The sequence below is a fragment of the Callorhinus ursinus genome, unplaced genomic scaffold (genome assembly GCF_003265705.2).
Source record: "Callorhinus ursinus isolate GAN/ISIS: 27379988/994484 unplaced genomic scaffold, GSC_fseal_2.0 scaffold41, whole genome shotgun sequence".
NCBI classification, from domain to species: Eukaryota; Metazoa; Chordata; class Mammalia; order Carnivora; family Otariidae; genus Callorhinus; species Callorhinus ursinus.
Genome location: NW_027397103.1, coordinates 4,641,496 through 4,667,578, shown reverse-complemented (window position 1 = coordinate 4,667,578; position 26,083 = coordinate 4,641,496). Strand labels below are relative to the sequence as shown.

General features: G+C 47.8%; 1 protein-coding gene across 3 annotated transcripts in view; it reads right to left on the bottom strand.

Moving 5' to 3' along the window:
* Positions 1 to 26,083, bottom strand: part of KSR2 (kinase suppressor of ras 2) — a 426,580-nt gene that overhangs the window by 15,196 nt on the left and 385,301 nt on the right. For 2 of the 3 annotated variants that reach the window (XM_073881039.1, XM_073881037.1), the window contains exons 15-19: positions 16,405 to 16,501; positions 15,257 to 15,390; positions 9,898 to 10,029; positions 5,040 to 5,169; positions 3,841 to 3,974 (exon numbers count right to left, since the gene is read on the bottom strand). In XM_073881039.1, coding sequence (XP_073737140.1) covers positions 3,841 to 3,974; positions 5,040 to 5,169; positions 9,898 to 10,029; positions 15,257 to 15,390; positions 16,405 to 16,501 — 627 coding nt within the window. Of the gene's footprint in view, positions 1 to 3,836; positions 3,975 to 5,039; positions 5,170 to 9,897; positions 10,030 to 15,256; positions 15,391 to 16,404; positions 16,502 to 26,083 lie in introns of those variants that run through there. The other variant, XM_073881038.1, reaches the window with a different exon arrangement.

Genomic DNA, 26,083 nt, shown 5'->3' with positions numbered 1-26,083 from the left:
GTGTATAAAATATCTAGAATAGGCAAGTCCACAGGGACAGGAGGCAGGTGCGAGGTTACTGGGGGCTGGAGGGAGGAGGGACCGGGAGTTACTGTTCAATGGGTACCATTTGTGTTCGGAGAGGACAAAAGGCTTTGGAAATGGTAGTGGTTGCACAACACTGTGAATGTGATCAATGCCACTAAGATGACAAACTGTATGTTAGATATATTCTACCACAATTTTTTTTTTTAAAGTAGGCTCCATGCCCAGTGTGGAGCTCAACACGGGGCTTGAATTCATGACCCTGATCTCAAGACCTGAGCAAGAGCCAGATGCTCAACTGACTGAGCCACCCAGGTGGCTCTCTACCACAATTTTTAAAAAATAATGTAATATACCCAAACCCTCAGAGTTGTATATTTTAAGAAGGAGGATTATATGATATGTGAACTGTATCTCAACAAAGCTGTTTTTTAAAAAAAAAAGAAATGCCACCCGTCATGGAAGTCGTAAATTTTCTAGTCATATTTTAGAAGGTTAAAAAAAAAAAAGGTGAACTTAATAGTATAGTCTATTTAACCCAATATATCCCAAACACTAGAATTTCAACGTATCACCAGTCCTATCTGTGTAATGGGACAAATTACTTTATGTCCCCCCCCCTTTTTTTATCCTAAGTCTTCAAAATTTCGTGTGGATTTTACACTCACAGGACATCTCATCTCGCCATATTTTGAGAGTTCGAGAGTCACACGTGGGGAGCGGCTACTCTTGGGCAGCATAGGTCTGGATCCTCGCTACTCAGAGGGTGGTTGGTGGACCAGCATCATCTTGGGGCCAAATCTTGCCCCCGCTCCCAGACCTAAAGCATGGGAATCTGCAATTCCCTGGATGTTTGGGATGCATATGAAACTCCAAGACTCACTGCTCTGGAATGCAGGCTTGTCCCAATCTCGTGTCTGTTTCACCATGTGCTAAGGCATACGGGGATTCTGGAAACCCCAGCTCCTCAAGTGTGATCCATTGGAGGGGGGAAACACAAGACCCCAGAGGTAAGTTTGGAGTTAGCCGTTCACGTCCTTGTGACATGCTGGCTGCAGCAGAGACCTCCTGGTTGGTCCCCTCCATGGATTACCAAGGCCTAGATAGGACCTACTTTAGCCAAGCCCTCTGCCAAGCCCCTGATGACACGCAGGCTTCCGGAAGGACTCCATTACTGACCACACCACTGGAGTGACCATCTCAAAGGCAGATGAGTGTGGCCGAGGGAACCACAGGGGCTGATGTTGTGGGGAGAGAAAATTTCAGATTAGGGAGTTGGAACCTGACCTGTGTTCCCAGCTTTGTCAACAGCCCAGGCAGATGTGGCTGAGTTTCTGAATGTCTCTGGGCCATAGTTCCTCCAGATGGAAAAGGAGGTTGGATCAACCTGGAAGGCCCAATGAAGGCATCCTATGCATTGATTCTGAGTAACTGGTGGTGGCTAGCAAGAGAGCTGAATGATGGTGGATGTGCTGTGATAGATTCGCCATGTCTGCCACAGGCGTAGGAATAAGGCACAAACACCACACACATTTGCATCCATCCGATAGGTAATCCCTGTCTGGATATGAAAAGACACTATGAATCGAAGCCTGAAGGGAACAGAAGTCATTTTTGTTTCTCGGGGTCAAAGTAGAAAAATCCTGGGGATTACCTGTCGGATGGATGCAAATGTGTATGGTGTTTGTGCCTTATTCCTACGCCTGTGGCAGACATGGCGAATCTCTGGCCAAGAAAATGGCCACTCCAGGCAATAAACAGAGGGCCACAAGTGACAAAGTGGGCAGGGACAGAAGTGGGAGCTGCCCTCAGATCTTTGGAACCCCAAGCCCAATACCAGCTATTCCACAAAGGAGAAGCCCTCCACATCCCCCATGACCTTCACTCAGTGGATGACCCTGGGGGAGGGCAGGTGTGGGACCACGTGGCCTCTTGGGGGCCTTCCGGTTCTGCAAAAGTTTTTGCGATACTCTCTCATCCTCTGAATAAACCCCAACTCCTACCATGCCAGCCTGGCCTCTGGCCACCCCTGAGACCTCACCTTCTATTCCTCTCCCTTCCACCCCCCATGGCCTGGTCGTACCCACTTCCCATCTGTTCTGCCACCTCTGTATGCTCGCTCCCACCCGGAGGGCTCGGATTTCCCACGTGGGGGCCTGGCTTCCTCCCAAGGGCTTTGTCTTAACATGACCTCCTCCAAGGGGCATTCCCTGACCCCTCCCTTCTACCCAAAGCCCCCAGTCATCACTATCGCAAACTTGTTTCATTGTCTTTTCAACACAACTTCACCTGAAATGATGATCCTTTTAAAATACATTTACCTGCCTATTGTACCTGCTCTAGAAGGTAAGCCCTATGAGGTCAAGATGCTGATTGACTTTATTCACCCTTGTATTTGCACTCCTAGAACAGAGTCCGGCACAGAGAAGGTACTCAAGACACACAGACGGAGTAAAGAAGTGAATGAGTAGAAAATTTCACTGACCCTAAAATCCCATCCTGCCAGATCACAGGGTCTCTACATCCCTGTTTCTCAGCCCAACTGCACAGAAAAAAATAGAAAAGAAGGCCCCTGCTCTCCCTCCAACCGGGGAGATTTAAGCCCCTCTGTTCAGTTAACTCCTGCTCTCTCCTCCCTGACGCCCAGGAAAGCAGATGCCACTGGGTGATGGCCCAAATGACACTTGGGGTTTGTAACACCGGGCACTCCTGGGACCCCACCCAGAGCTCTGACCCTCACTGGCCAACTTGCCTGCACTCGATTAGCTGGAAAGAGTCCTCGCTTGTTAAAGCCTCCCTCCCTCTGTTTTCACATTCAAGCCATTCCCAGTCCTGGAAGGCCAGCAGAATGCAGCTGGTCCTCTGCTCAAGTACACGGAACGCCTGCTACAGGGGGAACACTGTCCCAGCTGCCCCGGAGCCCGACCTAACGGTATCCTCCCCACATTCCTGTTGGAGCCGTCTATCTCCCTCATTCTTTGGAGGCTGACACTGCTGCTCAGAGAGGCCAAGTAACCTGCCCAAGGCCACGCAGCTACGAACTGATGGAGTGGAGGTTCCAATCCCTGTTTGTCTGCACAGGAGGTCTGTGCTCTTTTCAATTGTCTAAGGAAAGGCTGAGCCCCTGGGGGAAGGAGAGATCCTATTCTCCAGGCTCAGCAAGCTCAAATGGTGGGGGCAGGGATAGCCGAAGGCCTCCTGGGTCTGGTGTGCTCTGGTGTGCCATGTAATTCTGTGTGTGTGTGTGTGTGTGTGTGTGTGTGTGTGTGTACCCAAGTCTGCCTCTGTGTGTGGGCCTGGGCACAGGGCTGTGTTTTCCTGGAATGGAAGCGGGAGGGGCACAGAGCCTCCAATGAGGAAGCCAGAGAGACACTTATGGCCAGGAGGAGCTGAGAACCTTCCCTGCCCTTGTCTTCATGTGACAGAGAAAGCTGTGAGATGCCATGGTGGGGAGAGGTTGCTGGCCCTGGGGGGTAGATTTCCTGAAAGCCAGGCCTCCTGGAGTAGCAGACATAGGGGCTTGGTGGGTTCAGGGCAGCACCTTGCATCTGATGATCAGACTCACTGGGGCATCAACCTTTATCAGGAAGAGATAGACAAGGAGGTGGCCATGGTAGCAACAGGGACCAGGTCCTGGATGGCAGACTCTATAGACTCCCCTGAACAGAAACCCGGTAGGGAAGGCTGGTGGCCGGGGGGGGGGGGGGGGTGCACGGAAAGGACATGGCTGGCAGAGGCGTCAGGGAGGGGAGCAAAAAGGTGGCAAAGGCCAGAGGACAAAGGCTGTGGAGAGAGATACTAAAGAAGAACACCTACTCTGCAGACTTCCAGAAATGTCCGGGGTGAGACAGGCGGCGGTTCCGCTTTGGCAGTTTCTCCAGCATGTCCATGAGCTTAGTGAAGGTAGGTCTTTCTTCTTGTTCAAAAGCCCAGCAAAAGAGAAGAATGTCCTAAAAGAAGCCAACATGTGGTGATTTAATGTAAATGGTGATGTCTTGATACCCTTTGGCATCTCATTGGGTCTGTCCATTTGTCCACCCATTTGCCCCACTTGTATATTCCCCCATCATCCATCCATCCATCCATCCATCCATCCATCCATCCATCCATCCATCCATCCCAATTCATGCATCCATCCGTATCTATCTATCTGTCTATCTATCTATCTATCTATCTATCTATCTATCTATCTATCTATCCATCCATCCATCATCTATCATCTTTCTGTCTTTCCTTCCATCCATCTATCCATCCTTCCACTCATCCAACTCATGAGCCCATCTAGCAAACTAGGTAGGTCCTGTTCTAGAAGGTCTAGGATACACTGGGATCAGTAATGCTCCCCAAGGAGTTTCTTGGCCATTTATTTTCTCAAAGGGAGGGAGAAAAGTGAATCCTGAGGTCTCTATCCATATCCCCAAACCTTAAATGCTCTTCAAAGAGTGGGAAGTTACTTTTAATAATCACCTCACCTGAGAAAGGAAACCTAGATACAGGTAACCCTTAAAAACATATCAGATAATTACTCCTTCCCTGACTTATCTGTCTTCTGATCAAAAGACAGCATTCTTCCTGCTGTGTTTTAGGGGGTGATTATTAATTTATACTCAGGCTTCTCTGTATATATCTTGTTCTGAGCTGGATCATGACTTAAAAATCTTTATGTAGAAGCAAATAAAATTAGAATCATAGTATGGATAATATTTTAATGAATATCTTTTATAAGTAACAGAAAAAGAGGGATTCACTGGTTCTACTTGATACAGCAACCCATTGCTAGGAAAAGTCTGGCCAAGTGCTGCTACTGCACCCTTGAGGCGGGAACCTGAATTGCAGGCATAGTTCAGAAACTTCACCTCTTAAGCTCCAAATCACGATCTGACAAGGCTGTGGACAGGCTTTTGTGCCACCCTGTGGGGAAGCATTTGTAACCTTAACACACATGAAAAAGGCGGCCCTGAACTGTGTCTACCTCTCTCCTTGTCCCCCAGAGCTGGCACTGTCCCAGGACTTACCGAGATTTCTTTTCCCATGCCGATCTGGCTGAGGTTGGGTTTCATGCCTGTGCCCATTTGCCAGATTATTGCCTCTGCTGGTTGGGTCTTGAAAGGCCACTCCCTGGCGTGGAGTTCATACCAAATTGTGCTGTTGGCAGATGTTGTTAAAGGGGTTGTTGATGTGATATGTCACTCACGACCCTGTCTCCCCTCACCGACACACACCCACCCAGCCAGGCTGCTGGCTAACCCCTCTGCTTTCTAGTTTCTTCCTCACAGGGCTGGCGTTTTGCTAGCTGGGATGCACCTAAAGCTTCCCTGATGCCTTAGAAGCTAGCGTTTTGCTAGCTGGGATGCACCTAAAGCTTCCTTGATTGTCCTTTCCTGGTGCCTGAATTAAAATGAGTCAAAACCTAGAACCCAAAAGTGTAATAGAATGTGGCTAGGATTTCTGACCCTAGACTTGTAATTCTAGGAAACCACTGTAAGGAAATACTTTAGAGATACAAAAATCACTTACAAGGATATTCTCTACAGCATTATATATAATATCCAAAAAAGGAGAAATGACACAACTGTTCAATGAAAGGAATAGGTTGCATGTATTATGGCAAATCCATAAAACAAAATGGAATATGATATTATTATTGAAACATCTCAATGAAATTTTGCTGACATGAAAAATGTTTAATATCTAATTTTAAGTGAAAAAACCAGGACAAAAGACTGTATATAAGGTAATACCTACTCTTAAAAAATTATATATGTGTCGGCAGGAGAATAAAGAGAAACAGCAAAATGTTAACAATGGCTAACTTTGGGTGATAGCATAGGATTTTTTAAAAAATAATTTTGTTTTCTAAATATAAGGCATCCCACGGAGTAGTGAGGAAAAGATGCTGGGGGGTATGAGTGGCAGGGAGGGCCTTGGCAGATGCCATGGGGTGCTCACAGGATGCTGGGGAATTGCTGAGCTGTACCATGGGAATAGGTCTCAGCTCACTGGGAACAAAATTCCCCAACTCAGGAAATGATCTTTCCTCTAAGCTAAGATAATTTATGCAAATTTGCTTTAAAAAACATGAAGCGCTCTGTTATCTTTACTGATCAGAGGACTCTGTCAAACCAGCTATTTCTAGGGTCCCACTTCTCAGCATATTCTCTCCCCTACCCTCATCCCTCTGGGGCTCGGAGGGGTGATGCTCAGGTGTTGGGGTGTTGAGTTAGATGATTGGGAAGTTGTCACAGTAAGGCGCTAGATGATGACTATTGCCATCGTAATAATCGGCTAACAGTGAGTTTTTACTCCGCGCTAGACCCTATTCTAAGCCCTTTGCATTTATTATGATTACGGGGGCGGTGTAAGAAGCATGCCTTCTTATTTTGATGATTTCACATCTGGGGGCCTCCCTGACCTTGGAGGGGCTGCCCTTCTCCCCAGGGCCAGCTTATTCCTAGAGAGAGTAAATGACTCTCTTGCGAGTGTGCCTTTCATATGCAGACTAACCAATCCAAAGCCCCACCCCCACCTCCATTAGGCTTCCACTGGGACCAATATTCCCCACCCTACTCAGGATACCCCCACACCCCAGAGCCCACTAAATTAGTCAAACTAGGCAATCTTAGCCTTTTCACCCCGCCTCACCGGTTCCTCCCCCAGTAAACCACATTAAAGGCTCTTGCCCGCATTTTCCTCCTGCCCGCTCTGCCTCCTGACCCTGGTGCTTTCCCCGTGTGGCCTGATGTGCCCCCTCCTTTTGAAAACCATGAACAACAAACCATCTTTCCGATGACAGTTGCTTCCTGCTTTATTGCCATCATCATACTCGAATAAAAGTAAGACCTACATTTTCAAACAGGAGGCACGATCGTCATCCCCATTTTTCAGAAGAGGAAACTGAGGCTCGGGAAGCTTCTGTATCTTACCCAGGGTCACACAGCAGATAAGAGGTGCAGGCGGAAGCTGAATCCGGTTGATCTGACTACAGAATTGCACCACTGGCCATTAAGCTACAAGAAACTTACACTCAATCGTATTCCAGAGTCCTTTGTAATTGTAAGTGAAGGATTTGGGGCAGGGGGGCAACCAGGCAGCTGACGGTTGGGGCCTGGGTTAGGAGGCACAGACAGATTGCAGGCAAGGGCTCGTGGGAGAGGGGCAAGGGAGCTTAGCAGGAGCTTGAGTGCAGGTGTTTTCTCGCTCGATCCTCAGGGCGCCTCGCTGGGTTTATTACCTTTTATTTACGGTTGAGGGAAATAGGGCTTTCGTGGTGAAATGACTCTGAGGTCCCCGCGGCTAAACCCTCCAACTCTGGAGTTAGGATGTCCCAAGTGTGACTCCCAGATCCACCCCTGATTACCATAAGGCAAGCCGCTGAGCTGCCCAAGCCTATTCCCTACTGTCATCTGGGTGCCTGTGAAAATTCCAGGAGACAGCACCCACAAAAACCTTAACACGGTGCTCAATTTGCTTTTAAAAGTCCAGTTTTGTTCAAAATCATGCCTGAGCATGATGTTCCCAAGCAACAAGATGCACCTAATTGGCAGGAAACCAAGAGCGCCAGGTCCCTTGGAATTCAGCAGTGTTAGGAATAAAAGCCTCATTAAAACTTCCTTTCAAACCCAACTTCCAAGAGAAACTCACACTAAGAAAAAAATAAATTGCTAAAGATTAAAACTCCAGTGGAAAACCAATTACTTACTTTGGTACATTTGTTAATTACATTCTTTTTTCTTTTGTTAAATTTATACTAAAATATACCAACTTAATTGTTGCAGTTCGGTTTCGGGTAACAGTATCTAACTAGATAAAGTTTTGGGCATACACTAATCAGGGCAAATGACAACGTCTAAAAGGGTCCAAGTGATAGACGTCGAGAATCCTGATGGGCCAGCAAATGTCCCCCCATACCCCCCTTCTTGAGATTTACAGAGAAGACATAGTAGGGGTACTTTCCCATGGAAGACAGTCTCTCTAACAACTCTTGGTGGCGCTAAGTCTAATTGCACACATCTGCAGGGTTGCAACTTTCCCAAACAGCTTCCCCAGTGTTGTCTCTGTTTGTAACCACCAATCTTTGCAACAGCTCCAGTGGACACGGTAAGGTGAGGGTTAGCATGGCTATTTGAGGGATGGGAGCCTAGAAGCCTTCCCAGACGCACCCTCTTGGAGCCCTCGTCCTGCACCTTGGGGCTGCATCCCTGCATCTTCTATCCTTCTCTATACTTGCAAAGCCATCCCGTTCTGTCTCATGAGGGCACCTTCTCTTTGCTGAGACGCCCTAAACTCTTCTTTCCCAAATTCTAGCTATGTAGATACAATTGCCTTCTGGTTGGTTCCATTGGCCATCTCCAAGGTAGCCCAGACTCACTGTGTCCAAACGTGCTCTCTTTGCCTTCTCAGCATAGCCCAGGCGGACCCTCCGGTGTCTCTACCTTGGTGAATGACACTAGTCTCCACCCAGTTGCTTAAGGTAGGTATCTGGGCACCACCTGCGTGCAACCCGTCATCAAACCCCATCTCATCCACCCCCTAAATGCTTATGTCCACTTCTAGGGTCCAAACCCACTAGCACTGATTTGGTGGAGAATGCCACCATCTCCCCCGGGATTGGTCACCCAACCTCCCAAGCTCATCCTTCTTTCCATTCTCAGCACAGCAGAGTGATTGTTCTAAAACTCAAAGTATGATTACATCACTCCCCTGCTTAATAACCATCAAGGGCTCCCCAGTGCTGTGAAGATGAAGTAGAAACTCCTTAATTCAGCCTCTTAGTCCCAGTAGGAGTCACTCGGATTCCCTCTCTGGTCTCTCCTATCACCACCCCCAGCTCCTTTTTTCCTGATTCTCCATCTCTCCGTTCCCTCCCCCTCCCACTCCCCACGTGTTCCTCCACTGTGGGCAATTTGTTTTCTGTTACCCTAGGCCTCTTCACATGTTCCTTCTATCTAGACACCCCCCCACCCTCATCTCGCCCACTTATATTCAACCTCTAACTTAGGCTCAGGAGTCACCTCCTCCGGGAAGCCCTCTCTGATCTCCCAGGCTGGATTTAGGTTCTCCTTTATTCGCCCAGTCTTATGTCTACCCTCAGCACAGCATTTATCATACTCCGTAAAAATGGACTGTTTCCCTGTTGGTCTTCTACTAGAAAAGATAGAGTAGGGGCCTTTGGTGACTTAAAAATGGGTCTACAAATTTTTTGATATTCCTCCCTGCAAAACGTAGAGCTTCATTCACCGCCCCTTGATCGAGTGACTTGTTTCTAACACACAGAATGTGGCAGAAGTGAGGATACATAATTTCTGAGACCAGCTCATAAAGGCAAGGCGGCTTCTAGCCACCGTGTTGTGAGGTCACTCAAGCAGCCTATGGAAATGCCCACATGACCAGGAGCTGAGGCCTCCTGCCAACTGCCACGTGAGGGGGCCCCTTGGAAGTGGAGCCGCAGCCCATCAAGCCTCCAGATGAGAGCACAGCCCTGGCCCACATCTTGACCACAACCTCACAAGAGATCCTGAACCAGCTCAGAACCATTAAGCTAAGCCACCCCCACCCAAGTTCCTGACTACAGAAACTTGAGATCATAAATGTTGCTTTAAGCCCTCAAGTTTTGGATAATTTGTTAACGGTATGAATGAATGGGCCAAGTAACTCGCCACAGTCACATAACCAGTTAGAAACCCGGCATGAAGTTTTGCTAGGGTCACTCTTTCTACTACACCCCACTTGGATACCCCCAATCTCACCCAGAAACCTGACCACCTAGGACCCAGCAGATAGGTGCCCCATCTCTTCCAAAAGGAGAGAAGGAAGGCTTGGGCAATGTCCCTCTGCCTGGGCTGGGGCTCTCCATAGCTAGCGTGGGCCACCTACCCGAGCGCAAAGACGTCTGAGTGCTTAGAGAAGGGGAGTTTGTCCTCTTCTGTGTCGGGAGACAGCTGACGGATGATCTCTGGTGCCAGGTGGCAGAGCCAGCCGTTCTGGATGCGTAGCTTGTCCTCCCGCCTGGAGAAGCAAAACACAGAGGGAGCCCCACCTCACAGCCCAGGGAGGACTAGTCCCCCAGCACTGACCCAAGTCTCTGGACCACCTCCACTGGCTTTCTTGCATCTCCCTGCCTGGGCACCCCCTGCCCTTGTACTTGAGGCCGAGCCCCAGTGAAAGGGACAGGGAAGACTGGTCTGGAAGGGAGACACTCAACACCCAAACCATCATCGGGTCCCTCTGCCTCTGAGGCACCCCCTCCTGCATATTCATTCAACCAATACAGCTGAGTCTTGGTATTCATGGCAGTTCTGTTGTATAAAGTCTCTGCAAAGAGTGAATTAGCAAATACGGAATCATTGCTCCTAGAGAAAATAGGTATTCACGCACATACCTCACATCGATTATAACCTAAAACCTAAAAACAACTCATCCTGGTACATTCTGTTTTCATCATTTTACGGAAGAGAAAACAAAGCTCAGGAGTGTTGAGTGATGTGTCTGAGGCGGCCCCACAACCACGTGCCAGAGTTGCAAAACTCTGTCCCACTGGCCCCGGGGCCCAGGGCTTCCTGCACTGCATGGTCCCCTCCCATCTCTGTCCCCCGGTCATCTCTGTATGACAGCTCAAACAAGAATGCAGAGTATCCCCTTGTCTGACCTCAGCTGGGAACATATACATCAGGTGATTCAAATTTTCACCACCCTGTACATGCCCGTGAATGACTGCGAAGGTGCCATATTGATTTGGGGGTGCAAATAGATTTAAGTGAGTAGGCAAATTCGCAAATATGGAGTCCATGAATAATGAGGATTCACTGTATTTTTGGAGAACGTGCTGTACCTAAGCTCTCTGTTTTCGGCACCAGGAACACAGCAGTGAAGGAGATGAGCAAGGTCTCTGCCGTCCTGGAGCCTATGCTTTGGTAGGGGAAGGTGATGAGAAACGATTTAAATAAATAGGAAAAATACAGATGGTGACAAGCATTATATGAAAAAATTTAAACAGGGAAATGTGTCAAAGATAAGAGGGAACTCACTTTAGATAAAATTTTATCTGTATTTATCTTCACATGGTAAGACTTTCGTAAGTACAGAGCTTTCCATTTGGGACTGAAATCTGAACAGACCTCCTACAAGGTTTCCACTGATTCAAGACTCCCAGGAAAGGGCCAGTTACTATAGGGAGAGGAGGCAGTGATGGGGGATGTGGATGGATATCTCCAACCATCAGGAGTGAGATCGTGATGGTCCAGGGCCTCCAGAATGTGGAGACCAGGGGCTGGCTGGATTCTACAGTTCTCCTAGGGTGGCTTCTGGGCTATGTCAGGTGTGATGCGCTGCTCCTTGAACTGTACTCATTCATATCCCGTGACAATGATTCTTGCCCTATCTGAACACTTCTAGGGTGGCACCATCCCATAGAACTTTCCATGGTGATGGAAATGTTCTCCATCTTTGCTATCCAATATGGCAGCCACGAGCCATCATGGCCATTGGGCACTTGAAATCCAGCTAGCGCAGCTGAAGAATTGAACTTTAAATTTTATTTAATTTTAATCAAAGTTAAAATTACATAGCCTTATGTTGCCGGGGGCCGTTGGACAGTGCTGCTCTTGACTACTCTTTACTGTAGTAAACCTCATTTGTAAATGAGGTTTTTCATTTACTTCTTACCATGACCATACATGGGAACTAAGACTTTTTTAGTACACATTAAAATTAAGATGAAAAATGCTTATTCATGTCATCCCTAAAGTTATCTTGTGGACCACATGTCGGGGGGAAGACAGAACCCTGAAAGGAGAGGTCCCAGGAGTTTTGGGACCGGATAATTCTTTGTGGTAGGGGCCTGTTCTGTGTAGTGTAGGATGTTTAGCAGCATCCCTGGTCTCTCCCCACTGGATACCAGTCTGACGCTCTCCCCTGTTGTGACAACTAAAAAGGTCGCCAGACATCACAAATATCCCTGGGGAGGGGGCAGGAGAGTCCCAGCTGTTCTCATTTATACAGAAAATAAGGAAATGGCCCCAGTTTCAGTCTTTCGGCATCAGTAACATAGGACTTGCTACATGGCAGACCCAAATCCATGGGCAAGCCCTTGAGTTGGCAGGGCCCAATGAGTTCTTGCTTCCAGAACTGGGGATGCCTGCAGGAACGTAAAGACCTATCTGCTGCTTGCTAGCCATGTGACCTTGAGCAGACCTGAGTCTCCACTTTCCCATCTGCACAATGGGCACATTAATCTCACACAATGCTGGTGCAGGGCTGTGTCAGCTGCCAGGGCCATAGGATTATTAGAATTATTACCTATGGATATGTTTACATCTTGAGGACTCAGAGATGGAGTGAGACTACAGCTCAAAGTAAGAACATCATATAAGAAGGAAGGGCCATGGCCTGAGCCACCCAACACTCTCTGGGCACAACCAGGCCAGGGGTTGAGGGGAGATGGGGTGCTGCTGCCAAAAGAGAAAGCACCCCAGTTCTGATTGCTTTCTGACCGCCCCTGCTGCCTATTCTGGACTTGCTGGCTGAGTGCAGGTTTGCAACTGCAGGCTGGGCCAGGAGGGGTGCTGGCCACTCCCTAGCCATCAGTCCAGGGTGGGAGGGGGCACACGCCTGGGAGGGGGCTGGATGCCAGGCCTGGCCCAGACACTTGGGGATGTCCCATTCCCATGGCGATGGGCCCACTGGTGACAAACTCAAATCATCTTCATTAAGGTTATTATTATGATTAATAACAGCCTGCGGGTGGCTGGCACCATAGTGCTGGCATGGAAATGACACCTTTTCTCGAGGATGGCAGAACAGCTGTATGCTGGCAAAGCTGGGGATGGGCTCGGGGAAGCCCCAGGGTCTGTCTGGATGTTCAGGACATGCTCACTTCACTGGGTAACCCCCACCCCTGCCCAGGCCCGGCAGATCTCCCTCTGTTGGGAACCCAGCATTGTGAATACCCCAGGCTCTAAAAGGGCGGGGGGGGGGGTTGGGAGGGGGCGAGACGTCAAGTAGCCCCTGCTGAGTGCCTACTGTGCATCAGGTTATCAATCGCACTTCATCCCAACAAACCCACCATAGGGTGGGTAAGATCCCTGCTCTGTGCATGAGGACACAGAGCTTCAAAACACTTAAGTGACCTGCCCAAAGCTTCGGATGTAACAAGTGACCCCAGAGATTCCCATCCACAATTTTACAGCAATTCCTGGAGAAATGGCACCCTTAGGGAGCAAACTGAAACCCTACAGGAAAACTAAGCCCGACATACAACTGCAACAGGGAACATTCAATCACCACAGGAGACCCCCCGATCGGGCCTCGTGGGCAGCCAAGAAATGTGCATTTCTTCTGGGAGAGGTCGCTGAGGGCTCCCTGGCCTCTCCTGACACTGCCCGGGGTTTGTGTTGATGACCAGGCTGGGCAGGGGTGGGGTTGCGGAGTGATGGCTGGACAAAGAGGCCAGCAGCCACCTTGCCCTTGACTTGAACTTGCTTCCCCTGTTGACACTGGGCCTCTGTGAATGAGGTGAAGGAAAGGATGCTCACGTCATTCCATTTCCTTTCTTCCTCTTTACCCTGGGGCTTTCGAAAACCGAGAACCAAAAGGGGGAAAATCAGAGGTCCTGTCCCCTTTCGATCCACCCGCGGGACAATCCACTGGCAAGGACATGCCTCTGGGTGGGAGGCATCGGATTTTTTTTTAAGAGCCTCGAAGTAGGTTCACGGAAAGCATCTGCTAGGCGTCTTTTTGTCTGGACGCAGATACTTGAGTTCATAGTGATGTTACCCACTGCTTCCTCTGCCCCGTAGCCTGGGGTGATGGATGAATGGATATGTGGACGTGTGTGCGCATGCAAATCCTCCCAGCAAACCCACTTGTAAGTGCTCTTGGGGAGACAGGGAGGAAGGAACATGGTGCAGCACTCCTGGCTTGTTGGGGTCTGACTCGAGGGACTCTCCACCTACTTATCCACTGATCTCTTTGTTCATTTACCTGCTTCTTTTCTCATCTTAGGTGCTGTAGATAGTTTTGGAGACTGCACTGAATCTTTTTGGGTGGAGTAGAACCTGAAGAGAAACTTCCGCTTCTGTTACGCTTTCTGTTTCTAGATCACACAGAAAGTGGCTAGATCAAGTGTTGCTGATTTTTGGATGCTCTTAGAGTCAACGCATTATATAGCATGCACAAAATTCACCTTGGGGGGCCCTGGGGTGGACCTCAAAGAGATCAGTACCTCAAAGCAGCTGAAACAAGTAAAGGGAGAGTGTGGGGCTGCCATCCGGAGGAGGCACGCACAGGTTACAAAAGGCGCGATTAGGGAAAACCACAGGGTTTTTAAGTGTGTGTGTGTGTGTGTGTGTGTGTGTGTGTGTGTGTGTACACGAGCACGCGTGCATGCATGCGTGGGCCTGTGTGTGCTTGCGCGTCCACACTCCAAATTAAAAGTCACAGCGGGCAGACCTCCTGAATCATGGGCTGTTTATTTGGAATCAAGTTGTTTCTCACCATCACCTCAAGGCAGCTTGCCCTTGGGTGAGTGGCTCCTGAGAGTTAATTACTTAAGGATGGTTGATGATTCTCCTGGGTGACACTGGGGGAGGTATATGCAAATTTATAGTAATTACAACAACTCAGCAGCAGCTACTCTGTGTAGTGTTCCCTGTGCTCCCGGCACTGTGTTGGACACTTGATTGTGTTATTTCAGCCACACAAGGATCCTGCGAGGTAGGCATGATCACATCGTCATTTTTCTTGCAGACATGGAAACTGAAGTTCAGGGAAGTTCCAGGAGTATAACTAATGTCATAGTGATTAAGTGGCAGAGCCGGGGTGGGGGGTGCACAGGTGGGTCTGACTTTAAATCCCTTAGTACTCTTGCTGCACCAAACTGGATCAATTCATAAGAAAACTTTGAGCAAGGACTCTGGGGTGATTTCAACTGCCAGGTGGGTACTCAGGGCAAAGGGAGGATCTTCCAGTTAAATTTGAGGGCAAGGGCTTTCAGGATTGGGGATGCTCTGTGCCCAATAAAGCCCGTGCTCCTAAAAGCACCACTTGCAAGACAGGGCTCCTGGGGAATCACGGCTTGACCTGGTATCAGTGCCCCAGGATCAGCAACAGCCTAGCCGCCCAGCTAAGCGATCTCAGGCCCAACCCCCAGTCTCCGTCACTGATGCCATTTGGATGACTTCTCACCCCTGACTGTCATCGGCCAAGAACTCCACTGGGCCCTTCCACCACCACTCACCTGCCAGCCTGCAGCACCCCGGAAATGCTGAAGAGCCCGAAGTCTGTGATCACCACTTTGCCGTTGTCATAGAAGACATTCTTTGACTTGAGGTCCTTGTGAAGGATCCCCTTTGCATGGAGGTAGCCCATGCCCTGCAGGAGGCAAGGAAATGGGAATTTTCAAGGAATACCTGAGCGGTCTCTGCTGCTACTTGGCTTGGGTCCACCCTCCTTGCCTTTCCAACAAGAGCACCCCAAAATAGCCGCAGTTCTGGGGACCCCAACGCAGAGGCTTGGAGGTGGGGTGAGAGAAGTCATGGCAAGTGGAAACAGGCAGCGTCCCCAAGACACACATCCGCCACCACCCTCAGACCCTCACCAAACTGTTCCCACCTAGCTCTTCTGCTTCTTGAAGAAGAGACAAAGAAAGATGTCCCCAGTGGGGGGAAAAATTGACAAAAATGGAGAGGAGGTCCCCGGAGAAAGGAATTCCAACCACCACCTCCCTGCACTTCCTCTTTAAAAAATAACTCCTCTGCAGGAGATTTGTTTTATATCCACTTAACCCGTATCAGTGCAGAATGCACTGCATTCCTCAAGGGACGGATCATGAGCCAATGATCAAGACCACGGAGGAGAGAGTCTAGTGGAAGTCTCGCTCAAGGGTGAGTCTCTAGATTTTTGGTTTTTCGCCTTTATAAAGGCGAAAAGTCACATTTTATCTCTTCTAACAGCTCAGTCCTGACACTTCCAATGTCAACTAAAAGCCCCAGTCAACTGACTAATGAGGCACCTGCCAGAAAACACAGGATGTTCCAGTTTGTTTCAATCCCAAACAACTTGCAACAATTGGATGTTTCCCCAGCAGCTGCGGAAAGAGATGGCCTGCACTCATGGGAATTCAAGCATCGGAGGGGTAAGGGATTCTAGCCACACAAACTTATCCGGGTCCCCACAACAGGCCCAATTATCACAATGCTGGGGCACCAGATGGCAGCCAAACATCGGGAGACCAACCCTCATGGCAGTATCCGGGCAAAGCCCTTCCTCACCTACTGCCTGCTATTTTTCAGATCAAGTCTAATTTTTTTTTTTTTTTTAAATCCAGACTTCTTGGTCTGAGGCCAGACCATGCATCTCAGGAGGGAGCCCCAGACCCTGTGGTACCTTCACAATTTCTTGAGCAATCTGCCTCGTTTTGTTGACATCCAAGACGATTTTGGCGTCCCTCACCACAGAATAGAGCGTCCGTCCCTTACACAGGCTGGAAAGCAAAAGGACAAAATAAATGATCAGCAGTTGTTCAGATGAGAGTGACCCACAATGGTTGTTAGATGTGACAAGTAAGACTGCAGGTGCCATTAGTTTGCCTATCAGATAATGAGCCTGTTAACTGGACCTCAGATCTGGTTCTGGGATGCAGATGGGGGCGGGGGCCCGTTCTATCACCGACACCACCACCCTGGCATCGCAGGATACCTGCAGAATCTAACCCAGTCCAGAGGCAGGCTTGCCACGTTCCATCTGTCCCAGATTGCACAGAAGGAAAGCTGCGCATAAACTGACAACTTCTGGGGTCCTCAGACACCACTCAGACAGCACTCTGCCAACCACTTGTCCCAGCTGCTCCCGCTCACCCGAAGCAGCTGAGGGACAGTGATAACAACACCAGCAAAGTGGTGGCTCACGTCCACCAAGTACCATCGGCCAAAGATGCATTCAAGCCTTCAGACCGTGGCGTGTCAACACTGATACCCCTCCCCCCAAACCAGATGCCTGTCGAGATAGAGGGCTTTTCAAACTATTTTCAGCCTCATTGAGTTCATTTCGAGGACCAGTGGTGTAAGATAAATGACAAGATGACAAAGGACGGTAATGCAGTGATGGTCACACCTCCCCGTTTAGTTGCCTACATGCCCATCCATCTGTCCTTCCCGCAGTGTGCTCAGTCCCTGGTACGCACACAGCAGGCCCTCAGTACATGGTCACGGAATGAATGAGTGAATGAATGAATTCTAGATTCACCACTGCATTCCCAGCCCCTACACCATGTCTGGCTCACGGTATCCGGTGTTGGCTAAAAGAGGAAAGGATGGTATTAGAAAAGTTCATGTTCCATCTCATGTCAAAATAATGGCTTGAATTTTTCTTTTAATCTAGGACTTCATTGCTAAAAGACTCTTAGTCCTTCTTTGAGTATTTTCGAGCCCTTGTTACATGCTAGACATAGCTGAGATCGTGTGGTTGGAGCTGGAACTGTGGCAAAGGGACCTCATTTTGGATCCCAACTGTGTTCCTTACTGTGTGTCTTTGGGTCGGTTACTTAACCCCTCTGGGCTTCAGTTTCCACAGCTATCAAAGAGAATGCGTACCTTGTAGAGTCAGTACGAGGACTGAATGAGAGAAGGAGCCCAGGGCGGTGCCTCGCACGTGGTGGAAAGTGTAGCACAGGGGTTAGAACAGGGGCCTAGTCAAACTCTATGGGTTAGAATCCGGGCTTGTCAGTTAATGGCTGTGTGACCCCAGGAAGGTGAGTTAACCTCTCTGAGCCTCATTTTCATTTTCTGTAAAATGGGGTCAATAGTTCCTGCCTTACAAGATTGTTAAGGAGAACCATATGAAATCAGGTGTGTAAAGGGATGGATGGGCATCTCTCCATGCCTGACACATATTAAGTGCTCATGAAATGCTGGCTATTAGGAGAGGTAGTAAATGATCAATAAAATGGCAAAATGCACACACACCCTTGGCAAATATGTATTATATATTTATACACACATCACATCTGTTTGTCCATCTATTATATTCCTCTCTACCTAGCTATGTATCCATACATCCACCCATATATCCGTCCAAAATGTTACCCATGATCTTTGACTAAGATTCATTTCTTCACTTCCTTAAGGTGAGATTCTCAGGGAAGCTGACTCCCAGAGAGTCTGACTCACCTGTTCAAGGTTGCCCAGTGAGCTGGCAGGAGGCAGCCTTGGTGACTCAAGGCTATCCCCTGTTGTTGCTGTCCTGGGGGTACATATGCTATGGATGCTGCAGGAGAGGGGGAGGGAGTGGGCTGTGCAGCCAATTAAACCATATTGACATTTAAACATTGGGGATGGTGGAGACCGTGGGTGGATTCCCTCCCCTGGATACTCAGTTCTTGAACAGCCACCTACATGCATTACTGGCCAGAGCACAGAAAATACTGTCCCCACTGCATATGGCAGAGCAAATCACTGCAACAGGCTCCCAGAGTCCCAGACTCTCCTTCCCAGGGTAACTGCATACAAGTCGCAGGCTTCAAATACCCTCCCATCTTCTTTCTCTGCTCACATCTTCCTCTCCAGGAGCAGCTGCTAAAACCTTTGCTTCTCCCACTACCCTGTGGTTTCTGGGGCTGCTGGAGATGATTTACATCCCACTGGTGGGATATAAATTGTACAATCACAGCTTGGCAGGGCTACCAAAGTGAAATATACAAATAACCCACGATCGGCAATTCCTCCCCTAAGTATATACGCAACAGGCATGCATACTCATATTCACCCACGGATATGCCAGAATGTACTACCATGTTAACAGCAACCCATTCATAATAGCCCCTCACTGGAGCTAATCCAAATGTTCATCAACAGAAAGATGGATAGATTGTGATAGTGCCATATAGCCATATATGTTTGTACTATACTGTAAAACAATAAACTATTGCTAACGGCAACAAACATAAACACAATGTTGAACAAAAGAAGCCACACAGGACTCACACGGAATGATTCCGTATGTATAAAGTGCAAAGCAGACAAAACTGACCCGTATGCATGAAGTAGATGTAGTGGTGACCCTTGGGGGCTGGGGAGGCTGGAGAGGGCATGAGGGGTATGGGGGGGAGGGGGCAGGCAATGTTGTTTCGATTGGGGTGTGGCATAGGAGTGTGAATTTAGTCGAAATTCATCAGGTTGTGCTCTTAGGATCTGGACACTTTGCCAGATATTACACTTAAAAAATTTTGCTTCAAAGAAATCGGCAAGGATGAACAATATGTGTGTTGAAATTTACAAGAAAATCTAAACCAACACTGATACCCAGGCATTCACTTTTTTTTTTTTAAGATTTTGTTTATTTATGCATGAAAGAGAGAGAGGCAGAAGGAAAAGCAGGCTCCCTGCTGAGCAGACAGCTTGATGCCGGACTCGACCCTAGGACCCTGGGATCATGACCTGAGCTGAAGGCAGACGCTTAACCGACTGAGCCCCTGAGGCACCCCCCCACCCCATAACCACTTTTAAGCTCTTTCACATAGTCACAATTCCGTCTGCAGAGGAATTAGCAGCTCTGGGCCTGGCTGTGCCTGCCAGGTGTGTATCGGGGGCTGAGTTGGAGAGCAGGTGCAGGGAGAAGGCTGAGCTCTAAGTAGGAGCAGGCATCAGGCAGGTGTCCAGGGTGGCTGAGGCTCAGATACACCAGGCAAGTCAGTCCAAGTATCTTCGGCAACTGCTCTGAGCTTGGGGTTTCTGTGGCTAACAGCAGTGCCCCCAAAGCCACTTGTGGGGTGGGAGGTGGAGAAGGGAAGGGAGGAGAGGATGAAGGTTTACTGAGCACATGTGTGGGACCTAAGTCACCTCCACAAATCCTCAAGGCAGCCCTGCAGGGTCCACACTATTGCCCTATTCCTGCCGATGAGGCTATGGAGACCCAGAGGACCTGCTCACAGACACACACACACGGTGTCAGCCTGTTCCTGATCTTTCTCGCACCCCTTGTGTGATATGGGTGCCCCGTTACCAGACGTGATTTGGGGGCCATTTAAAGAGACACGCAGGCAAGGGAATCCAAATCTGACTCCACCATTTACTACTTGCTGGGTGGCCTTGGGAAGTGACCTTGACCTCAGTTTCCTCATCTGTAAAACGGGGGTAATGTAACACCACCGGCTAACATGCATGAGCCCTTTCTAGGTACCAGCTGCCAGCCTAGGGATGAGGGCCCCACACGGTGGGTATTCTTGCTGTATTCCATGGATTCCAAGATGCACATTTCCTTGAAATTCAACATCTCCGAAAGCAGAATGTGTCTTATTCATGAACAGGTAACAGTTTTGTTGGCACTGTATTTCTTTCTTTGTCCATGAATACATGGTGCACATTGTAATTAATAGCATCTTGGATTTATTGAAGTCTTAGATCAGCCACGTTTTACAGATAAGAAAACCGAGGCTCTGAGAGGTTCAGTGGAGCTGGGATTTGAACCCAGGCAGCCTGGCTCCAGAGCTTCGGCTTTTAACCCCCATCTTTTGCTCCATAACTTTCTCTGAGACTCCAGCATGTCACACACCCTCAGTAAATGGTAGGCATAATGTCACTATTATGGCAATGAGGATGAATGAGCCTGCTGGCCTTGGTGGCAGTCAGTCTGGAGGTCAGGAGAAGGTGTTTTAGTAGCTTAAGGATGTAGTTAGTAGCCCTCTAGGTTCTGGGACAGTAAGCACACACGCGCGCGCGCACACACACACACACACACACACACACACACACAAACTTCCCCTCTCAGTATCTCTCTCTGCAAAATGATCACGTTTCTCCAAGAAAAGGAACAAGGACCGGATTATTTCCCACTTTATCTGCAAGCTGATGGAGAGGTCTCTCCAGCCCTGAACCCAGGCAATGCATTCATACAACTCTGCCCATTGACCCCACATCCCAGGTGACATAGTGGGCCTTCTGGCCAGGATGGCACTGCAAGTGTAAGATGCTTGTAGTAAACCAGCCTAAAAGAGGACTGCCAGAAGCAACGAGATAAAACCACCTAGAAGGCTTATTGAGGGCCTCTGTCCAAACTGGCTACTTTCCGCCAAAACAGTGACTGGGGAGAAATCTAGATGCCTAGGGCAGCCACTTCTCTTCCCTCCTCCAAATCCCTCAGCACCAAGCAGGGGGACCCAGGCCTGTGTGAATGAATGGAGAGTGGGAGGGAGAGGAGTGTGGCTTTCAGGTATGTCTGGTCTTAAACTGGCATGTTCTAGACTGGGCACCTATGATCTCCTGGCCACACCTGCTCCCCTTCCTGCAGTTACACCTGCTGAGACCTCAGAGGTGTTTAAGCAAGAGGCCAGTGGCTAACTGGAAGGTGCATCAAAATCCCGTGCAAGAGCTTGTTACAACAAAGATGGCTGGTCCCACCCTGAGAAATTCTGATTCTGGGGGTCTGGGTTGGGTTCCAGAGAACTGGCATTCCTAACGAGTCTCCAGGTCGTGCTAATGCTGGTGGTCTAGGAACCCCACTTTGAGAACCATCACTCAAGGCCAATCTCATTTGACTGAGGCCCAGAGATAGTAATGTTTGCAATCCATTTAGTGAGTGTGGCACTGTGGGCATGGTACTATTCTGAGGATAGGCGATACTGTTCTAGGTGTGTGCAAGACAGTCCCCGTCCTTAATATCAGGCGACTGACTGGCCAGGGGAGATGTTGGGCAATAAATAAGTAAACAAGCAAATAGATGAGATATTCAGAGACGCACAAGTGCTAAGGGGAAAATAAAGAGATTAATTGGACAGAGACTGCTGGGGCTGGGAGCTTCCTTAGCTAGGATGGTTAGTGTAAGTCCCTCAGGGGAGGTGACCTTCATGCCAAGAGCTGAATGAAGAAAGGCAGCCATGTGAAAATCTGGAGGAAGAGAGTTCCAGGCTGAAGGACCAGCCAGTGCAAAGGCCCTGAGGTGGGACCAAGCCTGGTACACGTGAGTAACATAGCAAAGGCCCTCTGGCTGGGCTCTAGAGAATACCTCCCAGGGCCTGCCCCCCTCAAGTTAATGATCTTCCAAATAAAAGAAACAGTTGGGGGGGCGGAGCAAGATGGCAGAGGAGTAGGAGACCTGGATTTCGTCTGGTCTCAGGAATTCAGCTCAATAGGGATCAAACCATTCTGAACACCTATGAACTCAACAGGAGATCGAAGAAGAGAATAGCAACAACTCTCTGAACAGAAAAGCGACCACTTTCTGGAAGGTAGGATGAGTGGAGAAGTGAATCCGAGGCGATATTCGGGAGGATAGATGACGGGGAGGGAGCCTCCGTTGGCCGCTTCTGGCAAGTGATAGAGCCGCGGAGCACAAAATCGGAACTTTTAGAAGTCAGCTCCGCTGAGGGACGTAGCTCCAGTGGCTAAGCGGGGGGTGGAACCCTCGTGGGACAGTGTGGTCTCAGGACCCTCGGGGTCACAGAAAGACCAGGGGTGCCTGAGTGCAGCAGAGCTCCCAGGTATCGGAGCGGGGAAGCCGGCTGCAGAGACGGAGCCGAGGAGCAAGCTCTCAGCTCGGGGTTGCCATAAACTGTGATCGGTGACAGTCGGGCCACTGCTCCTCCAGCAGGGACCCAACAAGCGGCAGAGCCGGGGAGACTCCCCTTCCTCCCCCGGGAGGAGCGGCGCGGGAACATACTGCAGGGATCTGCTGGGTTTGGAGACTCCACATGGGGTCGTGTGCCAGAGATACAAACGTTCGGTCACAGGTCGGGTGAGCACGGAGTGCGGCCGGAGACCGGGGACACGGGAGTGACTGCTTTTCTCTGGGGGCACACTGAGGAGCGGGCCCCGAGTTCTCGACTCCTCCGGGCGGAGATTGGGAGGCCACCATTTTCACCCTGGTCCTCCAAAGCCGTACTGAGAGCTTGCAGGGAACAAAAGCTCCTGAGAGCAAACCAGAGCAGCTTGCTTAGCCCAGACCAACAAGGGCGGGTCAATTCCGCCTCCGGCAAGGACATTTGGGAACCATAGCAACAGGCCCCTCCCCCAGAAGATCAGCACGAACGGCCAGCAAGCCAAGACCAAGTTTACCGATCAAGGAGAACGGGAGAACTCCAGAGCTAGGGGAATACTGCACATAGAATTCATGGCTTTTTTTACCATGATTCATTAGTCTTTCAAAGCTAATTTTTTTAACTGTTTTTTTTTTTAATTTTTCTTTTTTCCTTTTTCAAGCAACATCTTATCAATCCCTTTTTTTAAAAAAAAAACCACATTTTTATTTTTCATTTTTAGAGTCATATTCTACCCCTTCATAGTAGTTACCTTTATTTTTGGCATATATATATAAGTTGTTCTCTCTTTAAAATTTTGAGATACAGTTTCTTCTAACAGATCAAAATATACCCTAAATCTCTAGTGTATGGCTTTTTTCCAGTCTCCTGCCTGATCACATTCTCTCCCTTTTTTCTTTCTTTCCTTTTTTAAAAAATCCTCTTCTTTATTTTTTCAAACACCTGATCAGTTCCTTTTTTAAAATTTTTTATAATTTTCATTTTTACAGTCATATTCCATCCCTTCATCATATCAACCCTTATTTTGTACATATATAAGTCTTTCTTTCTTTAAAATTTTAGGAGGCACTTTCTTCTAACAGAGCAAAATACACCCAAAACCTAGTGTGTGGCACTGATCTATGCACCAGCCTGATCATATTTGATCATATTGTTTTTTTTTTGTTTTGTTCTGTTTTTGTTTGTTTTTATCTTTTTCTTTTTCTTTTTCTTTCCCTTTCTTTTCCCCTGGTTTCAGGTCTTTTCTGATTTGTTTAGAGTACATTTTCTGGGGACGTTGTTAACCTGTTAGCATTCTGTTCTCTCATTCATCTGTTCTCCTCTGGACAAAATGACAAGATGAAAAAAATCACCTCAACAAAAAGAACAAGAGGTAGTACCATCAGCCAGGGACCTACTCAATACGGACATTAGTGTGATGTCGGGCCTAGAGTTCAGAATCATGACTTTAAAGATACTAGCCGGGCTTGAAAAAAGCGTGGAAGTTATTAGAGATACCCTTTCTGGAGAAATAAAAGAACTAAAATCTAACCAAGTCGAAATCAAAAAGGCTATTAATGAGGTGCAATCAAAAATGGGGGCACTAACTGCTAGGATAAATGAGGCAGAAGAGAGAATCAGCGATATAGAAGACCAAATGATGGAAAATAAAGAAGCTGAGAAAAAGAGAGAGAAACAACTACTGGATCACGAGGGCAGAATTTGAGAGATAAGCGATACCATAAGATGAAACAACATTAGAATAATTGGGATTCCAGAAGAAGAAGAAAGAGAGAGAGGGGCAGAAGGTATATTGGAGCAAATTCTAGCAGAGAACTTCCCTAACGTGGACAAGGAAACAGGCATCAAAATCCAGGAGGCACAGAGAATCCTCTCAAAATCAAAAAAAATAGGTCAACACCCCGACATCTAATAGTAAAACTTATGAGTCTCAGTGACAAAGAGGAAATCTTGAAAGCAGCTCGGGAGAAGAGATATGTAACCTACACTGGTAGAAACATTAGACTGGCAACAGCCCTATCCACAGAGACCTGGTAGGCCAGAAAGGACTGGCATGATATATTCAGAGCACTAAATGAGAAAAATATGCAGCCAAGAATACTATATCCAGCTAGGCTGTCATTGAAAATAGAAGGAGAGATAAAAAGCTTCCAGGACAAAAAAAACTAAAGGAATTTGCAAACACAAAACCAGCCCTACAAGAAATATTGAAAGGGGTCCTCTAAGCAAAGAGAGAGACTAAAAGCAGCATAGACCAGAAAGGAACACAGACAATATATAGTAACAGTCACCTTACAGGCAATACAATGGCACTAAATTCATACCTTTCAATAGTTACCCTGAATGTAAATGGGCCAAATGCCCCAATCAAAAGACAAAGGCTATCAGATTGGATTAAAAAACAAGACCCATCAATATGCTGTCTGCAAGTGACTCATTTTAGACCCAAAGACACCCCCACATTGAAAGTGAGGGGGTGGAAAACCATTTACCATGCTAATAGACATCAAAAGAAAGCTGGGGTGGCAATCCTTATATCAGACAAATTAGATTTTAAACCAAAGACTGTAATAAGAGATGAGGAAGGACACTATATCCTACTTAAAGGGTCTATCCAACAAGAGATCTAACAATTGTAAACATCTATGCCCCGAACATGGGAGCAGCCAATTATATAAGGTAATTAATAACAAAAGCAAAGAAACACATTGACAACAGTACAAAAATAGTGGGGGACTTTAACAGCCCCCTTACTGAAATGGACAGATCATCTAAGCAAAAGATCAAGGAAATAAAGACTTTAAATGAAACCCTGGAACAAATGGACTTCACAGACATATTCATAACATTCCATCCCAAAGCCACGGAATACACATTCTTCTCTAGTGCCCATGGGACATTCTCCAGAATAGATCACATCCTAGGTCACAAATCAGGTCTCAACCGGTACCAAAAGATTGGGATTATTCCCTGCATATTTTCAGACCACAATGCTTTGAAACTAGAACTCAATCACAAGAGGAAAGTCGGAAAGAACTCAAATACATGGAGGCTAAAGAGCATCCTACTAAAGAATGAATGGGTCAACCAGGAAATTAAAGAAGAATTAAAAAAATTCATGGAAACAAATGAAAATGAAAACACAACTGTTCAAAATCTTTGGGATACAGCAAAGGCAGTCCTAAGAGGAAAGTATATAGCAATGCAAGCCTTTCTCAAGAAACAAGAAAGGTCTCAAATACACAACCTAACCCTACACCTAGAGGAGCTGGAGAATGAACAGCAAATAAAGCCTAAACCCAGCAGGTGAAGAGAGATAATAAAGATCAGAGCAGAAATCAATGAACTAGAAACCAAAAGAAGAGTAGAACAGATCAATGAAACTAGGAGCTGGTTCTTTGAAAGAATTCACAAGATTGATAAACCCCTGGCCAGACTGATCAAAAAGAAAAGAGAAATGGCCCAAATCAACAAAATCATGAATGAAAGAGGAGAGATCACAATCAACACCAAAGAAATACAAACAATTATAAGAAC